Genomic DNA, 24,633 nt, shown 5'->3' on the forward strand with positions numbered 1-24,633 from the left:
ATATTCATACCTTTTTCTTTGATAGATTTTGTATGTGCTGTATTTCTGATGGCGTGATGATGTCATAATACATAGCAATTCTCGGACTGTAACTGATCACTTCTTCTTTCGCCAATTCATACGGCACGGACATCGGACGGAAGAAACACTTCTGACGGGAAATCGCGTATTCTGACTATAAACAACAAAAAAAGAAGAAAAAAAAATAAAATCTAGCATATGATTACGTACAGGAAGCATCAGGTGAAATTCAGTAGAGGTGTTTCTTTAAAAGTCAAATAGTCTCTTGCACAGTGAATGCCTATATATTTTAAATACTGTTATGCGCAACTAGGCAATGTTAAAGTAATTTGTAGGCACCTAAAATTACAATATCTAATTTTAAACTTTTAGTGTATGCATTTAATTTTTTAATCCATTTAATTTCGTTTTTTTTTCGGTGCAGCGTAGAACTAAGGTCTGTTTATTAATTTGCATTGTGTATCTATTGTGTCATATTTTAGATTATACTTCTGTACTACTAGTGAATTGATTGGATTTTCTCTGACCGCTTGTTGTAGTTGTTGAATCTTAAGTGAAATTGAGTGTCTGTCTCGCCAATATATACACTTCCATCGCAATATGAGCAGTAAATATCAGAGATGACTTAATGACTGCGGCATTTTGTGAGTTGAGTAGAGTAATAGGAGAATTCGTAAAAATTCTTTTACAGACCTGTAAAGGAATTTGTTGTATTTTTGATTACTTCAATAGTTGACGTGGTTTCCTTATCGCATTTATTGGGAGTTTATTGAACAAAGATATTGTGTGTGTTGTGAGTGAAGCCGAAGGTTATTGGAATTATCTTAGGTCATTTTTTTTTTGTGAATCAGAAATGTTCGTCTTTTGAGTTTGTGTTATATACGGAGTCCGTGCATCACTGAAGACCTCCGTTGGGGCATCTGACAAATGTATGTCGCTATTTAGAAAAATCCACAGGTAAATATCTGAGTGTTAAAGTTCTATAAGTGTTAAGCACATTCAGAGTTACGCTTTCTACTGATGTTGCCAACTGGTGCCTGTATATCAATGAATGCTGATAAAACAAAATTTCTTACTGAATATTGATGAACACGTCAGGCTTAGATGGAAGATTATTTGTACAAAATATGGCTAGAGTGCAGAAGGGGTTGTGAATTTGATTAACAATTCTGTGAATTGCATTTGTGTGTAGAGGGTCACCCTATAATTACGAGTGATTCCGACTCTCCTGAACAGTAGCCCAATTTAATGATTATAATGATCACAACAAGTACGTATTTTAAAAATCAAGCTTGTATATACACGATAACCTAAACGACACATTAATGTTTTCATCTTTCCTCGAAGCGCGCTTAATGTAATTACAATATTTGAATTTTATCACATCGGAATTTTAAACTTAACTAAAAATATACTTTTTCTCGTGAATATTAATCAAATGAAATAATAGTAAATCAGCAGTTACAATACAAGTATAGACATTCTATATAAAATAAAGACATGCTATATAAAATAAAGATTTAATTAACGAGAGATATTTTGCTGTTACTATTCATTTGTTTTCTCTTCCAAGGAGGTTATGTATTCAGTCAATTCATAATAATGTGTTTTTATGTACAGACTAGCGTTCATATCTTTTGCCTAAAACTTGGTCAAAATATCGGTGATGGTGCAAGAATGGAATTTGAGATATCTATCTATATATATCTATAAATGTCAAGGCTAAAAGTTTGGTTCTTTTCATGATAGATACTGGTTACTTGGCCCATATTGTACTCAATGGTGTCCTGTATATTATATGATCTTGAGTTGATCTTAATGCTAACATTGAAAAGCTTGATATTAGACCGAGTTTTAATTATTATTATTATTATTATTATTATTATTATTATTATTATTATTATTATTATTATTAACGTTTGCCTGTTTTACGGCATATCAAACCTTTTTAGGCTTATTTATACCAAGATATATGTTATCAATATTGCCTTATGTATGATTAATTGAACACAGATTTCTATTGTACAGATAGATTAAGGAATTATGAGTTCATCTGTTTCCCAACAAGATTAATGGAAAAATGACACCAGCAGATTTGATAGGATTTGAAAAGGGCATTGCCGATTATATAGGCAACGACGGTATCAATTAGTTCACTAACATACACATTTTTTAGTATTTAAGAGAGCCGTAGTGTAGAAATATTTAGTGTGAAAATAAGGTCGGAACGGCAAATTTTCACGGAGTTAAAATTAAATACAGGATGGAATTCTCCATTAGAAATCAAGTGAGAGCTACATATCCAAACATGTGCGTCACAGGTCGGAAGCCGCTACGGAGACGTGGTAAATGAGGATTATATCTTTATCTTTTTACTGAATCGACAAAGGGAGAGGGAGAGAGGGGGGAATACGTGAATGCGTGGCGATGTTATGCGTACATTGACACATTAAGTTAGGATTTTAAAAGCTAAATATTTGTATTAATTATACTCCAAACGAGCAAGAAAAAGGTCATATTTAATTCTTTTGGACTAGACAGTTGTGAGCTGAGAAAAATTGCGTATTCCATTTCCTGTGAACCGATTCCCGCTATTTCCGACTCAGATTTCCGACCCAAAACGACGAATGTCGTGACCTTAGTTAAAAGTTCTTGACAGCTGTCATGAAGTGTTCGATTCATCACCAAAAGAACACATAACCGCCATACATATATGGACCTAATTATATCGATGAGAATCGGTCTATTTCTATTTTTTATGATTTCCGGTTCAAATGAACAGCTACAGCAGGAATTGGAATACACCTTACTAAAGTCTGATTGTTACAGCTGGTGAATTTCAAAAATGCAATTTGGATGTGAGGAAGAACGATATGCAATAAAATCCTGTTTTAAACTTGGACAAAAATTCCACAGAAACGTATCTAATCCTTCAGACTGCTTTTGGGCTATCTTGCATGCATAAAGCATCAGTTTTTAGATGGCATAAGAGATTCAAGGAAAGCAATGAGTCTGTAAGGGATAATGAGAGGGGTGGGAGTAGTAAGGAAACCAGAACACTAGAGTTGCTTGGCCAAATAAAGAATTTTATGGATAAGGAACGTCGTGTGTCTATAAAGACAATAGGTGCACAGTTTGATGTCAGTGTGGGAACTGAACACGCAATTATCCATGAGGAACTGATGAAAGATTTGCGCTAAATTTTCCCCAAGGTGTCCAGAGAAGATCAGAAAGAAAACATTGGCATGGGCATCAACACAGTTCCTCACCCTCCCTATCGGCCAGACATTGCTCCCGGTGACTTTGTTATTCCCTTAACTCAAGGAAAACCTTAGAGACTGTCGTTATGAGACAATTGAGGAGATGAAAGAGGCTGTGATGAGGGTCATTGGCACGCTTATACAAGAGTTTCCATGGGGCTTTTCAGAAGTTGTTGGAACAACAAGTGCATTACAGCCGGGAGAGATTACTTCGAAGAGGACTAGCGTTTAATGTGTGTACTATCAATACAAGTGTCCACACGAAAAAAAAATCTGGAAACTTTATGAAAACACTTCGTACAATTTCATTTACTTTTTTGTTGTTTCTTATTTTTAAATCATAAGTTACATTAATCGCAGTTAATTACTCTCTCTCTTTCAAAGTACTCAAAATATTTTCCTTCATATTAGCTATAAAAGAGTAGAAGGGAAGTAAATATGGATATTGATGCACCCGGGTACTGTAACAATATCGCTTAATAAGTGTGTATAGACTAATATTTAATAAAAAATTCTGATTTTATAAACAAATTAACAGATTTTATAAACAAATTCATAGTCAGTGCTGAATAATGAATGCAATTTCATAGGCAAATCTACTGTTTGTATTCCCAATGAAACCATTGTTATTATTTGTCATAATTATTCCGAAAATTGTTTTTCGGTGGAGCTTACCAAAAGTTTATCTCCGCGACACAAAGCTTCGTACTTCAAAGCGCTTTCAGATTTATTTACACTTTCGAGTTTCTTATTTCTTGAACTGACAGGAATGTTTTTCAGTTTCATTTCGAAATAGTTCTTATCTCTTTGGCAGGCTTTGTTGTCTGGCACTACGAGAAAAGAAAAGAAAAATATAAGAAACATTGGCGAAATTAGTCTGATGCGATTCTAATAGCAGGTTGACAAGACATTTCTTGCGGTTTTAAATTCAGGTGTACCTATCTCGGCTCAAACAAAAAAAAATTATTGATCGAAATAAACACCTTTAGAATTAATACACTTTTGTCAATGCAAAAACAAATACATTTATGTCAATAACAAAAAAAAATATTGCGTTATGCTGTCTATACAGTAGCTAGAGGCGTTTGTGATATCGCTAAGGGGTTTCAAGCATTTATTACGAAAACAGTTGTCGAGATGCTTGAAAAAGTGGTAGTCTGTAGGTGTGAATTCTAGAGAGTATGGTGTATGAGGCAGAGTTTTATTGCCCAATTAATTCAGCTTCTGCAGAGTCGGTTTAGCAACATGGGGTCAAGCATTGTCGTGGAGTAGAATTGAGTTTTGAGTGCTGACTAATGCTGGGTGTTGTTGTCGAAGTTTCTGGTGCACTTCATTCATTTGTTGACAATACTTCCCAACCGTAATGGTTTCGTCTGCATTCCACAAAACTGTAATGGATGAGACTGATCGCAGACTACGAAACAGTCAGCATGACCTTCTTTTGGTGCAAGTTTGGCTTGCGAAAGTGTCGTGGAGCTTTATTGGCCACTGAGCTCAGCGTCGCCGGTTGTCGTACAGAAATCACTTTTCATCGTAAGTCACAACCCGGTCGAGAAACGGGTCGTTCTTGTTGCGAAAAAGAAGGGAAGATGGCACTTCATAACGGCGTTTCTTTTGGTTATCTTTCAATTCATGTTGCAACCATTTATCAAGTTTTTCCAATCTCTCTCCAGTAGTTGGAAATCGTCCTATACGTTACACTAAATTTAGAAGCAAGCTTTCGAACACTTATGCGTGGGCTTCGACTAAGGCTCTTATATGATCGTTGTGAACATCCAATGGCTGACGACTACGCACATCATCTTCAAGATTATCGTCACCGCCACGAAACTTTTAAACCACCATTGTAATGTGCGTTCAGCAGTGGTTCCTCAGCCAAACGCTTCGTTGATATCACAAGCTGTTTCAGCAGCTTTTCGGCCTAGCTTGAATTAAAATAAGAAAATTGTGCAAATTTGCTTTTTTTCTCAATCTTGTATTCAACGTTCTGAAAAGAAGACATAATTGTTTGGAAACGATTGTAATTTAAACGATTAGATAGACTGAGAAACGCTCTTTAAAATGATGTACATTAGAAACGATTATACCAGAGTTGAAAATTTTTGTTTGCAATTCTTAAACAACGTGAACATTTTTTTTTACTAAATAAAATCAGTAAGTGATGATATCGCCGCCCTAAACAAAATGGAATGAAAAAAATTTGCACATGAGATTAAAATAGGTTTATTTAAAAAGAAAAAAAAAGGGAAAAGATTACTATATGGTGAATCATTTCGAGTAAAAAAATGTTAAGTATTACGCATTTAATTTGAAGTAAAACGCGTTTAAAATAAGTAAATATGCTTCGAAGATTTTATAAAATGGCGTCATATTACAAAACGAAATTCTGTTATAGCCTATACAAAAGTTAAGTACGAACTTAACTTTTGTATAGGATTTATCGCCTGAAGAGGTCTCTAGTTACTAGTAACTGGTTGACTGAAACATGCTCATGAATGTGTAGAAACATTAATGCTTATGTAAAACAAATAAAAAAATTCATCTTGCCCGGCTTGTGTTAACCTCGTTAAAACTTTACTGGTTATTTTGCCTCTGGAAAATATTAACCTGGAATTATATATATATATATATATATATATATATATATATATATATATATATATATATATATATATATATATATATATATATATATATATATATATATATATATATATATATATAAGCCCCCCTCTTTAGGTAGAGCTCTGTTGGAAATAATCTCACCGGCTAGTGAATTGGCTGAAAAATGCTAGGCTCGCTGTTTGTTTATAAATAAGCGGTTTGAGCACAATAAAAGTGGCGGACGAATGTTTGTTATTTGCGGGCACCGCTTCCATAGGTCGATCGGTAGAACTGCTGACTATCAACGCGATGGTTCTGGGTTCAATCCTCAGCTTGGGAGAGGCGCTCGTCTAGCGGCACTGATGAGTTGTAATACAACGAAACAGGACTGTATGTCGATGATTACATACATATATATATATATTATATTTCATTGGTTACTCTACTTTTGAAAATAGCAACCTCAAATTATGTATATATATATATATATATATATATATATATACTAGTTACTACCTGGGATGCAGTGACCATCTAAGTTTTTGATTTTCATTTGTTCGCTCATTTTTAAAACATATACTAACAAGAAATAAAATTTTAGTTGTAAGGAGAGCAATTAGTGCTTCATTCTTCAATTAAAAATATGAATCTGTTGGTGGTTTTTCCATAAGTGAACAAAAAATTGAAGCATTCGAAGGTAGTATATGAGTGTTGGATGTGGAGACGTGGCGATGCACATTTGGAAGCAGAGGTGTGTGCACACGTACATTCCAGATGAATTTTGATTTACATTCCTGTGTCCCATAAAAATTACCGGAATTGTAATTATCACGAAAACAAAGAACTATTTACATTTCAAGGTCAGGAGTTATGAATTACACAATGCAAAATAGAAGAGAAGAATGTAATATTTTAATATTCAAATATCCAGGAATTTCGATTGATGTTATATAAGAGAAAAATAAACAACAGAAAACAAAAGAGAGCAAACACATCAGCGAGTCTGATTGGCATCTTCTCATCTCTCCGTTGTTGAGCCACACACCAACCAACTCTCTCTCTCTCTCTCTCTCTCTCTCTCTCTCTGTGTCAATGAATAAAAAGCTTAATTGATGGAACACATTTCTTTCTTTTATTACATAATTAAGTAGACCATAGAAGTGTGTTCTATTTAAATTGCAGCAATTCAATAATAATAAAAAAAATCATGAACAGACAAATTTAAACATCTGTAAAATTAAATAAAATAATAACAGTATTAAAATAATTGAACTAAATAAAATCGCTTCAAAATATTTTTCTAGTTGAAACCTAAATTTTAAATCACAAACATACCATTCATAGATGCCTTGTAGCCACGAGACAAAAATCACATTTATTCATATAACATAGAAATAAATAAATATTAATATTTCGATACAAATTTATTCATCTTTTATATAAGAAATGAATGGATAAAAGAAAGAAATCAATTCACTTGAGCGATGATGCGAGAAAAGGTTCTTTTTAAAACAGGAATAACATTTTGGCTTTCGCGTCACGATGGAGAGAGAAAGAGAGAGAAAGAAAGAAAGACAGAAAAGGATAACGACTTCTATATATGAATTCTTATGTGTCGGTATATAGAAACGCACCCATTTATTCAAGTATCTTCTATTTAAATACGTTCGTTTTGTTACTTACTTAAAAAAAATGTTTTGTAAATATATTTTTTCTTTTAAATCTTCAAAAGTTTTGTAAATATATTTTTTAAATATCTTGCTTGCGAATATTCGACCATGTCTGCTATTTGACGTGTTTACAACCAACCAACGCCATGTGCTTGTGCCAATGTCATGGTTGAATTACCGGTGTCACTTGAAATGTGCGCCGGTCTTCGCCAGTCGTCGTCTTCTGCTATGGGGTATCTATTCTTTACTCGATCCGATTAGTTTTACGCGATTTAATAGTTTTTTTAACAATGGCTATTTTATAACCGTGAGGGTATTCGCTCTTGAAATTTGAAAGGTCACCCATTTGGTACTGACCAGACCCAACGTTGCTTAACTTTTCTGATCTAATCAGAACCAGTGTGTAAACATGATTATGTCGTATTAACAAAAGTGAATTGTATTTAACTGTAAATGAAAACAGAAAATGGGATGAAAGATATAGCGATCAGAAAATGACATATCTTAGGTTTTGTTTTTTTACGTTTTAGATTTAACTGGCTTTGCAAACTCACTTTTTCTTGGTTCACGCAATTTAACTGGGCTCAGCGAAAGACCCAACGTGTCAGAATTTTGCTAGTAAATAATAAAGATAAATCGACTTTTCATTCATATAAAATTAAGCAAATATATGTTAAGTACTTACAAATTTCTAGACATTCTTCAATATATTTGAGTGATTCCCACGGCATATCGTACTGAAAGAGAAGAACAAAAAAAAAGGTATCAATTGCATCTTAATTGTTACAGTCAGGCAACGATGATTTCGTTTGCTGTGAAACGATTATCGAAATTAGAAAACAATGTGAACTGGCACAAAACTAATTCGTTTTAAATCGTTATTCAGGTCTGCAATTCCGATTGACAGTGTTTGGAAATGAACACTGACACTGGCGTTTAAAACAGAGGTAGTAATGTTCATGTTTTTTTGTTGTTTTTGTTTTTTGTAAACGTATATTAACTCCAAACAAGACACATTGCCACTAGGACGCAATGACCTACTGTGAATAGGACCAGATTAATAAGAGCATCCCAAGTGGAGAGTTGTACAGCGAGATTGTTTTTATTACATTTTCACCCCGGTCAAGGCACAGTGCGACTTTGATGTAGAGGGCTACTATTAGGGACATAAATTGCAAGGATACTATGTAGGGAGTTGGGCAGCAAGATGTCTGGTCACATTACACTTCGACTTCTGCATGTGATTACAGTTGAGGAAGCAGGAACCCGGAAGGAAATTCCAATGTGTAGCAGTTCTGGGGAAGAAAATATTATAGAAGGCTTTCTTACATCTAGGGATCTCTACTGTGTAGGGGTGGAACTTTGCTGCTTGCCGGGTTTGTCGGGGAAAATTACGTGGAGGGGGTACGGAAGCTTGTAGTTCTTTGAAGCATCCACTATTAAAATACTTGTTAACAGTGTTAATATTGTAGTTCAAATTTCTGCATTTTGATACAGTTGAGCAAACAGGGAGCAAGAAAGACTCGAAAGAGAAGCAATTCGATAAAAATATTCAAGAAGAAAGACTTCCCGTATATGGGAACCTCAACAGAGGAAGTGTGGGGTTTTACTGAAAGTCAGGTTAGACGGGGAGTAAGTGCAGCAAGTTCATTAAAGTACTTGTAAAACAAGCACATGGATGTAAATTGCGGGGTTGGCGCTTGGTAGACAGTGTGGGGACAATTAGATTATAATTTTTTTCTGGACCCTATTAAAGACGGCGAGACATGTGGTTGGTGCACCAGCCCAGATGTGGCAGCAATACTCCATACATAAGATGAATAGCGGTTGTACAGAAATATAGGACTCTGGCAGGTGCGAAAAGTTTTCGAGTCTGTTAGAAGAAACTAACAGCAGACTTTATCGTAATTTTAATTAATGTGTATTATTCTTCATTATATCTCTATGAAAAGTTAGATATGTATGTATGCTTATATATTTCCATGTATAGGATTTACTCCTAAACTAATTTATCAGTCATCATAGATTTTAAACTAAGGCTTCTAGGTGTTAGGAATGTTGTCTATATAGTATATGATATTGCCGATATTTATTGTAATTCAGGTCTCGATATCAATTAAGAAATATTCTCTAAATCTCAGTTTTTTGGAGCATTAAAAGAGTTTTAGGAATGAGCATAATGTATGCACAACATCTCATTTGAAAATTCAAATATTTGCGATTTGTATTCACAGGAAACATGAATTGGAACCATCACATCAATCACTGTTGCTGCAAAGAAATTGGGCTTTCTCTACTATTCTAGAAAATTATTCACACCAGAGAACATAGTTTATCTTTACAAAGTCACAATTCGCTCGTGCATGGAGTATTGTTGCAACATCTGGACTTGGTCATATACCACTAATCTTTCATTCGTAGACAGGGTCCAAAAAAGAGTTTAAAAAAGAGTTTAAAACCAAAATATAAAGTTTCGCATGTGTTCGAATACCCTATATATTAAGTTTCATGTCTCTAGACCAAAAACTGACAGAGAAGTTTCGTAGGCAAAATATTTTAAACAAATATATATACACATACATACGCATATATATATATATATATATATATATATATATATATATATAGAGGTTTGTGTTTACTATAACCCTTTTTCGAAAATATGACACAAGTTTAAATCATGTGGCATATCTGAATGAATATAATTACACGTAATAGTTTACTAAAGATGATCATTCAATAAGAAAACCGGAAGAAAAACTTATAGGGAATGAATTAAAATAAATGTTTAATAGAATATGCAAATTAGCCAGATCCTTTGCAGATGAATGCAATTCGACGACCCATATATAACAAAGGTGTATTTTCTTTTTAAATAAATGGAAAAAGGGGTTTGATATGAATATCAACACAAACAAAAAAATAAATTTATGGGAGTATAGATAGTACACATATAAATAATCTAATATATAAAAGGCTATGTGTCTGTCTCTCTTCATATTTTCAAACTCTCTCCCAAAACTAAAAGTCGTAAAGCGGCACTAGTGTTTTTTTTTTTTTTTTTTTTTTTTAAATTTTCACCCCAAAACAAGGCACATTGCCACTTTGGTGTAGGGGGATACTATCAGGGGCAACAACTACTGGGGTACTATGTAGGGATTTGGGCAGCAAGATGTCGGTTCACGTTACACTTGAACTTCTGCACGTCAGTACTGTTGGGGAAGCAGGGACCTGGAATGGAATTCTAAAGTCTAGCGGTTCTGGGGAAGAAACTATTGGAGTAGAAAGATCTTTTACATCTAGGGATCTCTACAGTGTGGGGGTGGGATTTAGCTGCCTGTCGGGTTGTCGAGGGTGCTCACGTCGTGGGGGGCACAAGTGCTTGCAGTTCGTCAGAGCATTCACCACTAAAATACTTGTAGAAAAGGCAGAGGGATGCAACATTTCGTCGATAGGACAGAGGATGAAGCTTAGATGCCAGTTCAGGGCCTATCAGATTTGCAACTGTCTTTTGAACCTTGTCAAGGAGCGAGAGACTAGTAGCAGATGCACCACCCCAAATGTGACAGCAATACTCCATACATGGGCGAATGGTGGCCTTATAGAGGTACAGGATACTTTCGGGTGTTAGTAGTTGTCTAGCACAGTAGAGAGAGCCCACCTTTCTTGCAGCGGCCCTGGCAATGCCTTCAATGTAATTGTTCCAACTCATGTTTCCTGTGAACGTTAAGCCAAGGAGTTTGAAAGATATACTCTCAGATAAAGAGTCGTTGGCCATTGCTATAGGTGGTAGAGAGGGTTTCTTGTAATTATTGAATGAAACTAGTTTAGTGTTGGCGGCATTGAACGTGACCAACCAGTTTTGTCACCATTCCACTACAGATTGGAGGTCTTCCTCTAGTGTATCTGCAATTTCTTTAGAAATGTGTTCATTTGTCTTCCTGTCGTGCCTGTTATAGAGTGTAGTGTCATCAGCATATATACCCATCTCAGAGGCAATTTTGTCGGGGAGGTCATTTATGAATATCAGGAACAATAGAGGTCCAAGGATAGACCCCTGGGGCACTCCCGCATTTATAAGATATTGTTTAGATGTACGACCGTCGAGGACAACCTGGATTTTTCAATTATCTCAGAATGATTGAATTTTTCTTAACAACCCTTCTTTTATGAGTCTTTAGCGGTTAAAATAGTTTTTAAGTAGTTAAAAATGGGTAAAAATTGAAAAAATCGTTAAACACTTTGTACATTCATCTTAGTTTATTTTAAATTTTTAATCAGTTCATATGTCTGTCACATTGGAAGATACTGGGGCTGCTATATTGCCATTTGGTGAATGAACTCTAGACCATGCAGTAGTTTCGAGTGGGGCCTCTCGATGCCATACTAGTGGGTAATTGTTACGGCTTTACCTTATTATGGCTACAAAAAAAATCTTCCTCTCTTTTTCTCTCTTACTTTCCCTCTCTGTCCTGCTCTAACGAAGTCTGTCGATCTGTTCCACAAATCCCAACCCTCAACATGAAATACCTCCAGAAAAATAACACGAGTAAACCCCATCTTCCAACGTAGAACCATACTACCATGTCTCCTGCTCCAACATCAAGGGTCTACGTTCCAACCTTCCAGAGGTTGAAACCCAATTACAGGAGACGAAACCAGACATATTCTTCCTAAGCGAAACTGGCATTAGGCCGACCACTTCCCTTGACGAATTCATAATTAAAGAATACTCTAACTTAACATCTAAATCTAACCCCCAAGATCACCATAGGCATGGAATATATGCCTACATTGAAGATGGCTTTCCGTGTGGTAGGGATATATCCAGAGAAGACCCTAATTTACCTTATATGTGCTTCCAGGTTGCACTTGCTTACACCACTGCATTTATATTCGCTCTCTATCGCCCCCACAACAGTAGAGTTACTATCCTTAAGAGCATATCTGAAAAAAATGACCACGTCCTGTCTGCTCCCCTTCAGCTAACATCCACATTTGTGGTGACTTCAATGTCCACAATGCGGAATTGCTGACCTACTCTAACAAGACAGATGATGAGGAGAGGTTCTGTCATGATTTTGCCATTGCCTATGACTTCACCCAGATTATCCACGAACCCACCCGAGGGCCGATACTTCCGGTCAGTATGCTAGCCTTCTAGACCTTTTTCTCACAATTTGCCCTGAGCTATGTTCAAGTTCCGTTCTGTCTTCTCTGGGATCTTCCGACCACTCGGTTGTATCAGTTAAGATAAAAAACGAAATGCAATAAGTCTTCAGGTGTACCTCTCCACCGTGCTGACTGGGATAGCTAATTGTAGGCATAGACCGATTCATACCATCCAAAAAATTCCAACAAAAACCAGCCAGCCATGTTTCTCCCCAGAATGTGCTGCTGCCATCGCACACAGAAATCATTTTTTCCATAGCTACCAACGTAATAGACACACTGAGACTAAAGGTGCCTTCAGGACTAAAGGTGCTTTCAGAACTAGCAACCACTGTAAAAGAGTAATAAAAAATGCAAGAGAGCTATATGCTCAGTCCGTTAAATCCAAAGTAGCTGAGCAGCGGCTTGGTTCCCACCAGCTTTGCCAAATAGAAAACAGGATCCTAAACAGAAGCGTGCGTTCTATCCCAACTATCATCAATGGACCTGAGGTCATCTCGTCAGCATCAGATGAGGCCAAACTATTTGCCAAGAACTTTGCAGCTAATTCTGCCCTATGTGACGAAGGCCATCAACTCCCCACATTTCCTCCTATAACGGACAACACGCTATGCAACATACAAATATATGTGCGTGATGTTGCCAAGCTAATCAAGAACCTGGATTCCAGTAAAGCAATTACTATTAATTTAATAATTAATTAAAGCAATTAAAGCAATTATAGTGGTAAAAAAGCTTCAACCAGAACTTGCTCCCATACTTACGAAACTATTTAAGCGCTGCCTTAAGGAGAAGTGCTTTCCGACTCCCTAGAAGACCTCATCAGTTTGCCCTGTATTTAAGAATTCAGGTGATAAGTCATCTCCCTCTCAATACAGACCAATAAGTCTCCTGTGTGTTATGAGTAAGTTGCTGGAATCCATATTAAATAGAGAAATAGTCAACCACCTCAGCAGGAATAACCTTCTTAGTGACACACAATATGGTTTCCGCTCTGCAAGATCTACTGCAGATGTGCTGACAGTTATATCCCACAGAATTAGTGAATCTCTTGACAAAGGCTTCCTTTCTAGGGAAATTGCTCTCGACATATCAAAGGCCTTCGACAAGGTATGGCATAAGGGTCTACTTCACAAGATTTCCAGCTACGGTATAACTGGAAATGTTTTCTCAATCATTAAATCATTTCTCTCCGATAGGCTCATATGAGTAGTGGTAGATGGACAAAAATCGGAGGCCTGCAATATAAATGCTGGAGTCCCTCAGGGGTCAATCCTGGGCCCAACTCTCTTCCTGATCTACATCAATGACCTCCCTAAACACATACTTAAATCATTCGTTGACATCTATGCTGATGACACGACCATCTACGGCAACACATCAAAGGCTGTAAATGACAAAGTTCTCTCTGATTCTCTCTCCTCTGATCTCGAGCGCGTGGTTCAGTGGGGGAAGATGTGGCTGGTTACCTTTAATGCATCCAAAACCAAACTGCTATCCTTACATCATCAACGCTCTGATCCCCATCTGGCATCAACTGTGATGGATGGCTTTCGTCTGGGTGAGGCCCCGTGTTTTGACAAGCTTCTGGGTTTGACCTTTACTCCTGATCTGAAATGGAACACGTACATCAAGTCTGTTGCCAAGGTTGCTGGAAAGATGGTGGGATCCTTCTACCGCTCCAGAAGATATCTCACTACGGATGCAATTCTCTATCTATATAAAAGCCAAGTACGTCCAAGGATGGAATACTGTTGCCATATCTGGGCAGGAGCTGCTAAAAACAGCCTATCCTGCCTTGACAGAGTACAAAATAGACTTTATGGCTTAGTGGGGGATGCCCTTTTCTCTACCCTGCAACCTCTCTCCCACAGAAGAGACGTTGCGAGCCTGTCCTTGTTTTATCGTTATTTCCATGGCAGATGCTCGTCTGAACTCCAATCTCTGGTCCCCCCTCACCAATCTTTCACGAAAAACACCCGTCTAGCTGAATCCACCGTGAAAAATTTCCCCCACTCTATATCTGTGCCTAAATCAAAACGCAGATTCCATGAACAAAGCTTCTTTCTTAGAACTGCACGCCTGTGGAACTCTATTCCGTCTGCCTGCTTCCCTCCGGACTACAACTTGGATGTCTTCAAGTCCAATCTTAACAAATTCCTAATGAACCGCCCCCTTAAGTAAACATTTCAGCAAATCTCCTCACTAACGTATTGTACTTGTAATAACCCTTATCCCTGAGTGGCTTCCGGGCCTTGATAAGTGGTGATCACTGTGTAAAAAAAAAAAAAAAAGAAAAAGCAACTGACCCTGACGGCATTCCAATCATTGTGCTGAAAAAGCTTCAACTAGAACTTGCCCCCATACTTACAAAACTCTTTAAGAGTTGCCTTAAAGAGAAGTGCTTCCCAATACTATGGAAAACATCATCAATATGTCCTGTATTTAAGAATTCAGGTGAAAAGTCATCTCCCTCTCAGTACAGACCAATAAGTCTCCTGTGTGTCATGAGTAAGCTGCTGGAATCCATATTAAATAGAGAAGTAGTCAACCACCTCAGCAGAAATAACCTTCTTAGTGACATGCAATATGGTCCCCGTTCTGCCAGATATACAGCATACATGCTAACTGTTGTATCTTATAGGATTAGCAAATCTCTTTACAAGGGCTTCCTATCAAGGGCAATTGCTCTTGACATATCAAAGGCCTTCGATAAGGTATGGCATAAGGGCCTTTCCAGCTACGGTATAACTGGAAATGTTTTCTCAATCATTAAATCATTTCTCTCCGATAGGCTCATAAGAGTAGTAGTTGATGGGCAGAAATCAGAGGCCCTCAATATTAATGCTGGAGTCCCTCAAGGGTCAATCCTGGGCCCAACTCTCTTCATGATATATATCAATGACCTCTCAAAACATATACTTAAATCATTCGTTGACATCTATGCTGATGACACGACCATCTATAGCAACACATCAAAGGCCGTAAATGACAAAGTTCTCTCAGATTCTCTGATCTTGAGCGCGTGGTACAGTAGATGAGGAGGTGGCTGGTTACTTTTAATGCATCTAAAACCAAGCTCCTATCTTTATATCATCAACGCTCTGATCCCCATCTGGCATCAATTGAAATGGATGGCTCTCGTCTAGGGGAAGCCCCATGTTTTGATAAGCTTCTGGGCTTGACCTTTACTCCTGACCTGAAATGGAACACGTACATCAAGTCAGTTGCCAGGGTCGCTGGAAAAATGGTAGGATCCTTCTACCGCTCCAGAAGATATCTCACCCCTGATGCAATTCTCTATCTGTATAAAAGCCAAGTCCGTCCAAGGATGGAGTACTGCTGCCACATCTGGGCAGGAGCTGCTAAAAACAGCCTATCTTGCCTTGACAGAGTACAAAATAGACTTCGTGGCTAGTGGGTGATGCCCTTTTCTCTTTCCTGCAACCTCTCTCCCACAGGAGAGACGTTGCGAGCCTGTCTTTGTTTTATCGTTATAACCATGGCAGGTGCTCGTCTGAACTCCAATCTCTGGCCTCGATGATAAACACCCGCCTAGCTTAAACCTCTCTCAATTTTCCCCACTCCTTATCTGTGCCAAAATCAAAACATAGATTCCATGAATAAAACTTCTTTCTTAGAAGTGTATGTCTGTGGAACTCTGACTACAACCTGGATGTCTTCAAATCCAATGTAAACACATTCCTGATGAACCGCCTCCTTAAGTAAGACACTTTATCAAATCTCCAACACTAACGTACTGTATACACAATAACCCTTATCCCCGAGTGGCTTCCGGGCCTTGATAAGTGGTGACTACCTTGTAAAAAAAAAATCTTTTATAAAAAAAACTATCAAGATAGTAAAAGCTGTACATGGCTCAATGGAGCAATTGACTAAATAAGAGATAAAAATTTTATCAGAGGAGATTTTATGAATATCAGGAATAATAGATGGCTAAAGATCGAACCTCTGGAGCACACCTGCATTTATACCATGCTGTGTGGAAGTACGGTCACCGACTGGCACCACAGAAGGAATTTTACAGCTAAAACAAGAGTCTGTAAAGTATGTGAAGAAGTTCTTGATGAACCATCGCTTAATTAATCTAATTCACTAAATGATTACAACGATAGTGTCCCATTGAATACTGTACACTCATTAACCCTTATCTTAGAGTAGCCTCCGGGCCTTGATAAATGGTGACTCCTCTGTAAAAGAAAAAAAAATAGTATAGCAGGGATGAGATCGGGTCTACACACCTTGGAGGCGTTTATGGTTTTATTATATCACGAACATGAGAAATGGTGATTTTCAGATCATCAATTGTGTCTTCTGTCCACAAAGGAAAATTTGGAAGAGAGTGGTTTGTTGGATCTAAGCATTTCAGCCTTCTCTGTTGCCGCACAAGCAACCTTATGGTTGTTGGATAGTGGGGGAATTGTTGATTTCTCATTATTCACCGCACTAGTATAAATTTTCCGGAATCGGTAATATATATATATATATATATATATATATATATATATATATATATATATATATATATAAGCCTGAGGAGTCCTAGAGTGGATGAAACGCGGAATATTCAGTGTAGCTTAATCGCCATATATATTTTATAAATTACAAACTAGCTCTACCTACGTATTGAGCACTTTTGATGAAGTAAATACTTTAAGTTTACGCATAAATCTATACTTTCGTATATTAATTTTATGTGAGTAAATTAAGTATATATATATATATATATATATATATATATATATATATATATATATATATATATATATACTTCTTTAGAATCATTTTATTTAACAATCAGTTGGTATGGAAACCTGAGATTATAAGATTTACAAAATATTACTGGCGGTAATATTTTATCTAAATAAGAATTGCTCCATATGCAAGATAGAGCAAATAAATTAAATTGTGATTCAAGGAATTTCAAAAAACCCTCATTGAAATTAAGTGTTTGAGTTTCATATCAAAAATTTTTATTATTCTAAGCAAGACAAAGAATACTTTAGAAAATTAATCTCCTTAACATATAGGGTTTCGATATCTACCATCTCATCAGAGGAGAGAAAATATTAGCAAATATTTATAAAGGTTTGTAACCTATTTGATAAAGTCAGTGAGACATGGAAAGTCAAAGTCAAAATAATTAATTAATCAGAAGTCCTGTAGCAGGAGGAAATCCATCTCCCCTAATCATACGAAGAAGACATGTTACAAATATTAGATCTAGTTTCTATTTTTAATTACTTTATCTAACCTATTCATGCTATAAAAATGAATTTCTTACCTGTGAGATTCATCTGTTTCCAAATTCAAAATCGATATATTTTTTTAATTTACCAGTCTTGTATTTATAATATTAGGATTAATCCATTTGACTGCTTATCACCCCCTACTATGATTAGTATTTTGCATATTCTTATTTATTGAAAATTAAATATATATAAAGGTTAAAAATATTTATACATATATACATTTTTTAAATACATTTTATATATATATATATATATATATATATATATATATATATATATATATATATATATATATATATATATATATATATATATATATAGGCAGCGTTTTTCTCTCAGGCGTATTTTATCAAATAAAATAGGCGTTTTTTGTCTATTAATTCTATTTTTGATTTTTTCCAACTTCCGAGTAACAGTCTTTACTTCCGGCAAGAACTGGCTGATATAATCGCCATATTTACCGTAAGTTCGAGTACTTTAATCTATCCCTGACGATGACTCCAGAAGGATTTGAAAGTACTTGAACATCCGAGAAATGAAGACCGTTATTCGATCTTCAACTTACTATAAAACTGAAACTCTCACCCTGCTGTAGGCACCGGCAACGGCACGATCGATATGGCCCAAGTTATAAATGCCTTTCTCGATTCGACCACCTTTGAACAAATGATATAAGGCAAGTAGCCACAAGATCTCCGTGTAGATCATATTCTCGTCGCTGGCAACCTGATTGAGCTGCAACGCTTCATTTGTGGTCATTGGCGTCGTTATATAAGTGCTGATATTTCCTAAAATCACATCCGACATGTTCAACCGGTACATATGTATGATGCTGAAGAACAAAAAAAAATGGAGAGAAAAATATTAATACTTTGAATACACAACTCGATAAACTAATAGAGAATTTGCATTTGTAGAATTTGACCATAAAAACTTAATTTAATTAAAAGAAATACAAGTAGGGGAAATTTAGATTGCGTGAAAAATAATTTTTCGGGTGTTGTAAAATAATGAAATGGAAAAACTTGTAGTTGTGGTTATTTAAACATTTTCAAAGTGACATTTTTTTTTTTGCATTTAGCATTCGAATTCTTCAAATAATGCGTCAGAATTAATTTTCTCAAATTGAAAATGAAGTTAATAATTTATAAATCAGAAGATACTAACAAACTTGACAATGATACAGATGTATAACCTGACTAAAAGCAAACATTTTGGTGCGAGTGTATTAAAGAGGCTTCAAATTTAAGTCACGTGATATTAGAGGACGAGTATGACATCACATGACATGGTTTTGAATTATTAAATCAAAATTAACATGGATATAACAAGCAAAGACTGAAATTTCGGCAACGCTTCTTTAAATGAAAAAATATAATATTAGTAATGAATGTATATTATTTGCAATGAATGTATATTATTTGCAGCGAATTTATATTATTAGCAATGAATATACATTATTTGCAATGAATTTATATTATTAGCAATAAATGAATATTATTTGCAACGAATGTATATTATTAGCATTGAATATATATTATTTGCAATGAATGTATATTATTTTCAATGAATGAATATTATTGGCAATGAATGAATATTATTTGCAACGAATGTTTATTATTAGCAATGAATGAATATTATTTGCAACGAATGCATATTATTAGCAAGGAATATATATTATTTGCAATGAATAAATATTATTTGCAACGAATGTATAATATTTGCAATGAATGAATATTGTTAGCAATGAATGTATATTATTAGCAATGAATGAATATTATTGGCAATGAATGTATATTATTAGTAATTAATGTATATTATTAGCAATGAATGTATATTATTTGCAATGAATGTATATTATTTGCAATGAATATATATTATTAGCAATGAATGTATATTATTTGCAATGAATGTATATTATTTTCAATGAATGAATATTATTAGCAATGAATGTATATTATTAGCAATGAATGAATATTATTAGCAATGAATGTATATTATTAGCAATGAATGTATATTATTAGCAATGAATGTATATTATTAGCAATGAATGAATATTATTAGACATGAATGTATATTATTGGCAATGAATGTATATTATTAGCAATGAATAAATACTATTAGCAATGAATGAATACTATTAGCAATGAATGTATATTATTAGCAATGAATGAATATTATTAGCAATGAATGTATATTATTAGCAATGAATGAATACTATTAGCAATGAATGTATATTATTAGCAATGAATGAATATTATTAGCAACGAATGTATATGATTAGCAATGAATGTATATTATTTTCAATGAATGAATATTATTAGCAATTAATGTATATTATTAGCAATGAATGAATATTATTAGCAATTAATGTATATTATTAGCAATGAATGAATATTATTAGCAATAAATGTATATTATTAGCAATGAATGAATATTATTAGCAATGAATGTATATTATTAGCAATGAATGAATATTATTTGCAACGAATGTATATTATTAGCAATGAATGTATATTATTTTCAATGAATGAATATTATTAGCAATGAATGTATATTATTCGCAATGAATGAATATTATTAGCAATGAATGTATATTATTAGCAATGAATGTATATTATTAGCAATGAATGTATATTATTAGTAATGAATGAATATTATTAGTAATGAATGTATATTATTAGCAACGAATGTATATTATTAACAATGAATGTATATTATTAGCAATGAATGTATATTATTAGCAATGAATGTATACTATAAGCAATAAATGTATATTATTTGCAATGAATGTATGTTATTATCAATGAATGAATATTATACGCAATGAATGTATATTGTTAGCAATGAATGTATATTATTTGCAATGAATGAATATTATTTGCAACGAATGTATATTATTAGCAATGAATATACATTATTTGCAATGAATGAATATTATTAGCAATGAATGAATATTATAAGCAATGGATGTATGTTATTGGCAATGAATGAATATTATTAGCAATACATGAATATTATTAGCAATGAATGTATATTATTATAATGAATATTTGATATTAGCAATGAATGTATATTATTAGCAATGAATGCATGTTATTTGCAATGAATGTATATTATTAGCAATGAATGAATATTATTAGCAATGAATGTATATTATTAGCAATGAATGAATATTATTAGCAATGAATGTATCTTATTAGCAATGAAAGAATATTATTAGCAATGAATATATATTATTAGCAATGAATTTATACTATTAGCAATGGATATATATTATTAGCAATGAATGTATATTATTAGCAATGAATATATATTATTGGCAATGAATAAATATTATAAGCAATGAATGAATATTATTTTCAATGAATAAATATTATTAGCAATGAATGAATATTATTAGAAATGAATCTATATCATTAGCAATGAATGAATATTATTAGCAATGAATGTATATTATTAGCAATGAATGAAAATTATTAGCAATGAATGTATATTATTAGCAATGAATGTATATTATTTTCAATTAACAAATATTATTAGCAATGAATGCATGTTATTAGCAAGGAATGTATATTATTTTCAATGAATGAATATTATTAGCAATGAATGAATATTATTAGCAATGAATGTATATTATTAACAATGAATGAATATTATTAACAATGAATTTATGTTATTAGCAATGAATGAATATTATTTTCAATGAATGAATATTATTAGCAATGAATGAATATTATTAGCAATGAATGTATATTATTAACAATGAATGTATATTATTAGCATTAATGAATATTATTAGCAATCAATGTATATTATTAGCAATGAATGTATATTATAAACAATGAATGAATATTATTAGCAATGAATGTATATTATAAACAATGAATGAATATTATTAGCAAGGAATGTATATTATTTGTAATGAATATATATTATTAGCAATAAATGTATGTTATTATCAATGAATGTATATTATTAGCAATGAATGAATATTATTTTCAATGAATGTATATTATCAGCAATGAATGAATATTATTGCACTGAATGTATATTATCAGCAATGAATGAATATTATTAGCAATGAATGAGTATTATTAGCAATGAATGTATATTATTAGCAATGAATGAATATTATTAGCAATGAATGAATATTATTAGCAATGAATGAATATTATTAACAATGAATGAATATTATTAGCAATGAATGTATATTATTTTCAATGAATGAATATTATTAGCAATGAATGAATATTATTAGCAATGAATGAGTATTATTACAAATGAATGTATATTATTAGCAATGAATGAATATTATTAGCAATGAATGAATATTATTAACAATGAATGAATATTATTAGCAATGAATGAATATTATTAGCAATGAATGAATATTATTAGCAATGAATGAATATTATTAGCAATGAATGAATATTATTAGCAATGAATGAATGTTATTAACAATGAATGAATATTATTAGCAATGAATGAATATTATTAGCAATGAATGAATATTATTAGCAATGAATGAATATTATTAGCAATGAATGAATATTATTAGCAATGAATGAATATTATTAACAATGAATGAATATTATTAGCAATGAATGAATATTATTAGTAATGAATGTATATTATTAACAATGAATGAATGTTATTTGCAATGGATGTATATTATTAGCAATGAATGAATATTATTAGCAATGAATGAATATTATTAGCAATGAATGAATATTATTAGCAATGAATGAATATTATTAGCAATGAATGAATATTATTAACAATGAATGAATATTATTAGCAATGAATGAATATTATTAGTAATGAATGTATATTATTAACAATGAATGAATGTTATTTGCAATGGATGTATATTATTAGCAATGAATGAATATTATTAGCAATGAATGAATATTATTAGCAATGAATGAATATTATTAGCAATGAATGAATATTATTAGCAATGAATGCATATTATTAGCAATGAATGAATATTATTAGCAATGAATGAATATTATTAGCAATTAATGTATATTATTAGCAATGAATGAATATTATTAGCAATGAATGAATTTTATTAGCAATGAATGTATCTAAACAAACAGTATTGTCTTTTATTAAAGATATTTTTCATTTTTCGTTGAAAAAAAATTAGTTTTTAAGATTTTTTAGCTGTTTTTTTTAACCATTTTTTGTTTATTGATGTTCGACTTTTAAGATCAATAAAATTACAAAGTTACAAAGAATAAAACAATCAATTAAATGACGGAAATACAATGAAAAGAGAGAGGTGATAGCATTAAAACATTTTAAGTCCAAAAAAAAAAGAGGGGCGCTGAGAAAAAAATAGCTAGGTGAAAATAGGGAATAAAAATGGAAATAAAATAGGAATTAAAAATGGAATAGGGAATAAAAGCATAAGGAATAGAAAATAAATAATAAAAAATAGAATTAAAAAAAACATGGAAAATAAAAATTAAAGATTAAAAAATATATTTAAAAAATAAAATTGAAAATAAAGATGGCTACCCAAAAATAGGTATATGAACTCCAATTATAGGAACTCCGAATATTGGAGGCTTAATTCAAAGGAAAAGGGGTCTTGGATATGACCTTAAACTATATCCAGTGGTGAGACCCCACCGTGCGGGCTTTGGGGAGTGTGGGACCATCCTTTAATTGCCATTGCTCCCAGAACCACTCTGTGGTAGTACCTGTTAGGGTCATAACTGTGGGTTAAATAGAAACCGACTTGAAAACAACAAATATATTCTATTGAAAATTTTTTCTCCAATCTTTGGATTCGGCATTAAATAACCTGAAAAGAGTTGATATGCCATAAAACAACCAACCAACCAACCAACCAACCAAAAAATCAAAGGAAAAGAGGAAAACAAGTAGTCTAACTAGTAAATAGCGGTTTATAATTCAGTCCAGTGAAAGGCAAAATATTACCTTCTTTAGCATAAGTGATCCGATGTAAATTTTTTACATCTGTAACTTTTTTATTCCCTTTTTTTATCTCATATTTTACTCCCTATTTTACCCTAACTATCCTTTTCTCTGATTAAATATATTGTCTACTCAACTCCTGTCCTACACATGTACCCCCTTTTGCGTTAAAATTTTTTCTAATGCTTTCACGTCCCTCTCTTTTCATTGTATTTCCCGCAAAACTTTTCATTCTAAAATTTATTTAAAATCGGTGTTGTCTTTTTTGTCTATACTTTTGTATAATGATGATTTTTTTCTCCTCTAAACAATTGTAACCATAAGAAAATACAGCATATAATGTTCTCATTTTTTATTTGGTTGTCTTGATTTTGCGAAAAGATATATATACATATATATATATATATATATGTGTGTGTGTGTGTGTGTGTGTGTGTGTGTGTGTGTGTGTGTTACTTGAGAAGGAAAACCGAGGATTAATAAAATAGTAATCAACGTTTCGTCCCTATTTCAGGGAACATCATCAGGATTTCGTATGAAAAAATGTAGAAGAAAAACAAGACAGACCACATGCGAGTGAAAAAGGAAAAAAATCCTAAGGTCCTTCCCATTCTGGGTCGAAACTATAAATGTGCGACATTTATTTTATTAATTCTCGGTTTTCCTTCTCAAATAACATAA

The 24,633-nt window shown here is 33.2% G+C and overlaps 1 protein-coding gene across 3 annotated transcripts in view; it reads right to left on the minus strand.

Moving 5' to 3' along the window:
- Nucleotides 1-24,633, minus strand: part of LOC145292220 (prolyl 4-hydroxylase subunit alpha-1-like) — an 89,597-nt gene that overhangs the window by 36,999 nt on the left and 27,965 nt on the right. For all 3 annotated transcript variants that reach the window (XR_013869569.1, XM_080138541.1, XM_080138542.1), the window contains exons 4-7: nt 18,586-18,832; nt 8,241-8,292; nt 3,957-4,111; nt 11-175 (exon numbers count right to left, since the gene is read on the minus strand). Coding sequence is in view for 2 of the 3 variants with exons in the window: in XM_080138541.1 (XP_079994667.1) it covers nt 11-175; nt 3,957-4,111; nt 8,241-8,292; nt 18,586-18,832 (619 nt within the window). In the remaining variant the exon portion in view is untranslated. The remainder of the gene's footprint in view (nt 1-10; nt 176-3,956; nt 4,112-8,240; nt 8,293-18,585; nt 18,833-24,633) is intronic.

Source organism: Euprymna scolopes, chromosome 13, assembly GCF_053919585.1.
Source record: "Euprymna scolopes isolate OS-2025 chromosome 13, ASM5391958v1, whole genome shotgun sequence".
Lineage (NCBI taxonomy): Eukaryota > Metazoa > Mollusca > Cephalopoda > Sepiida > Sepiolidae > Euprymna > Euprymna scolopes.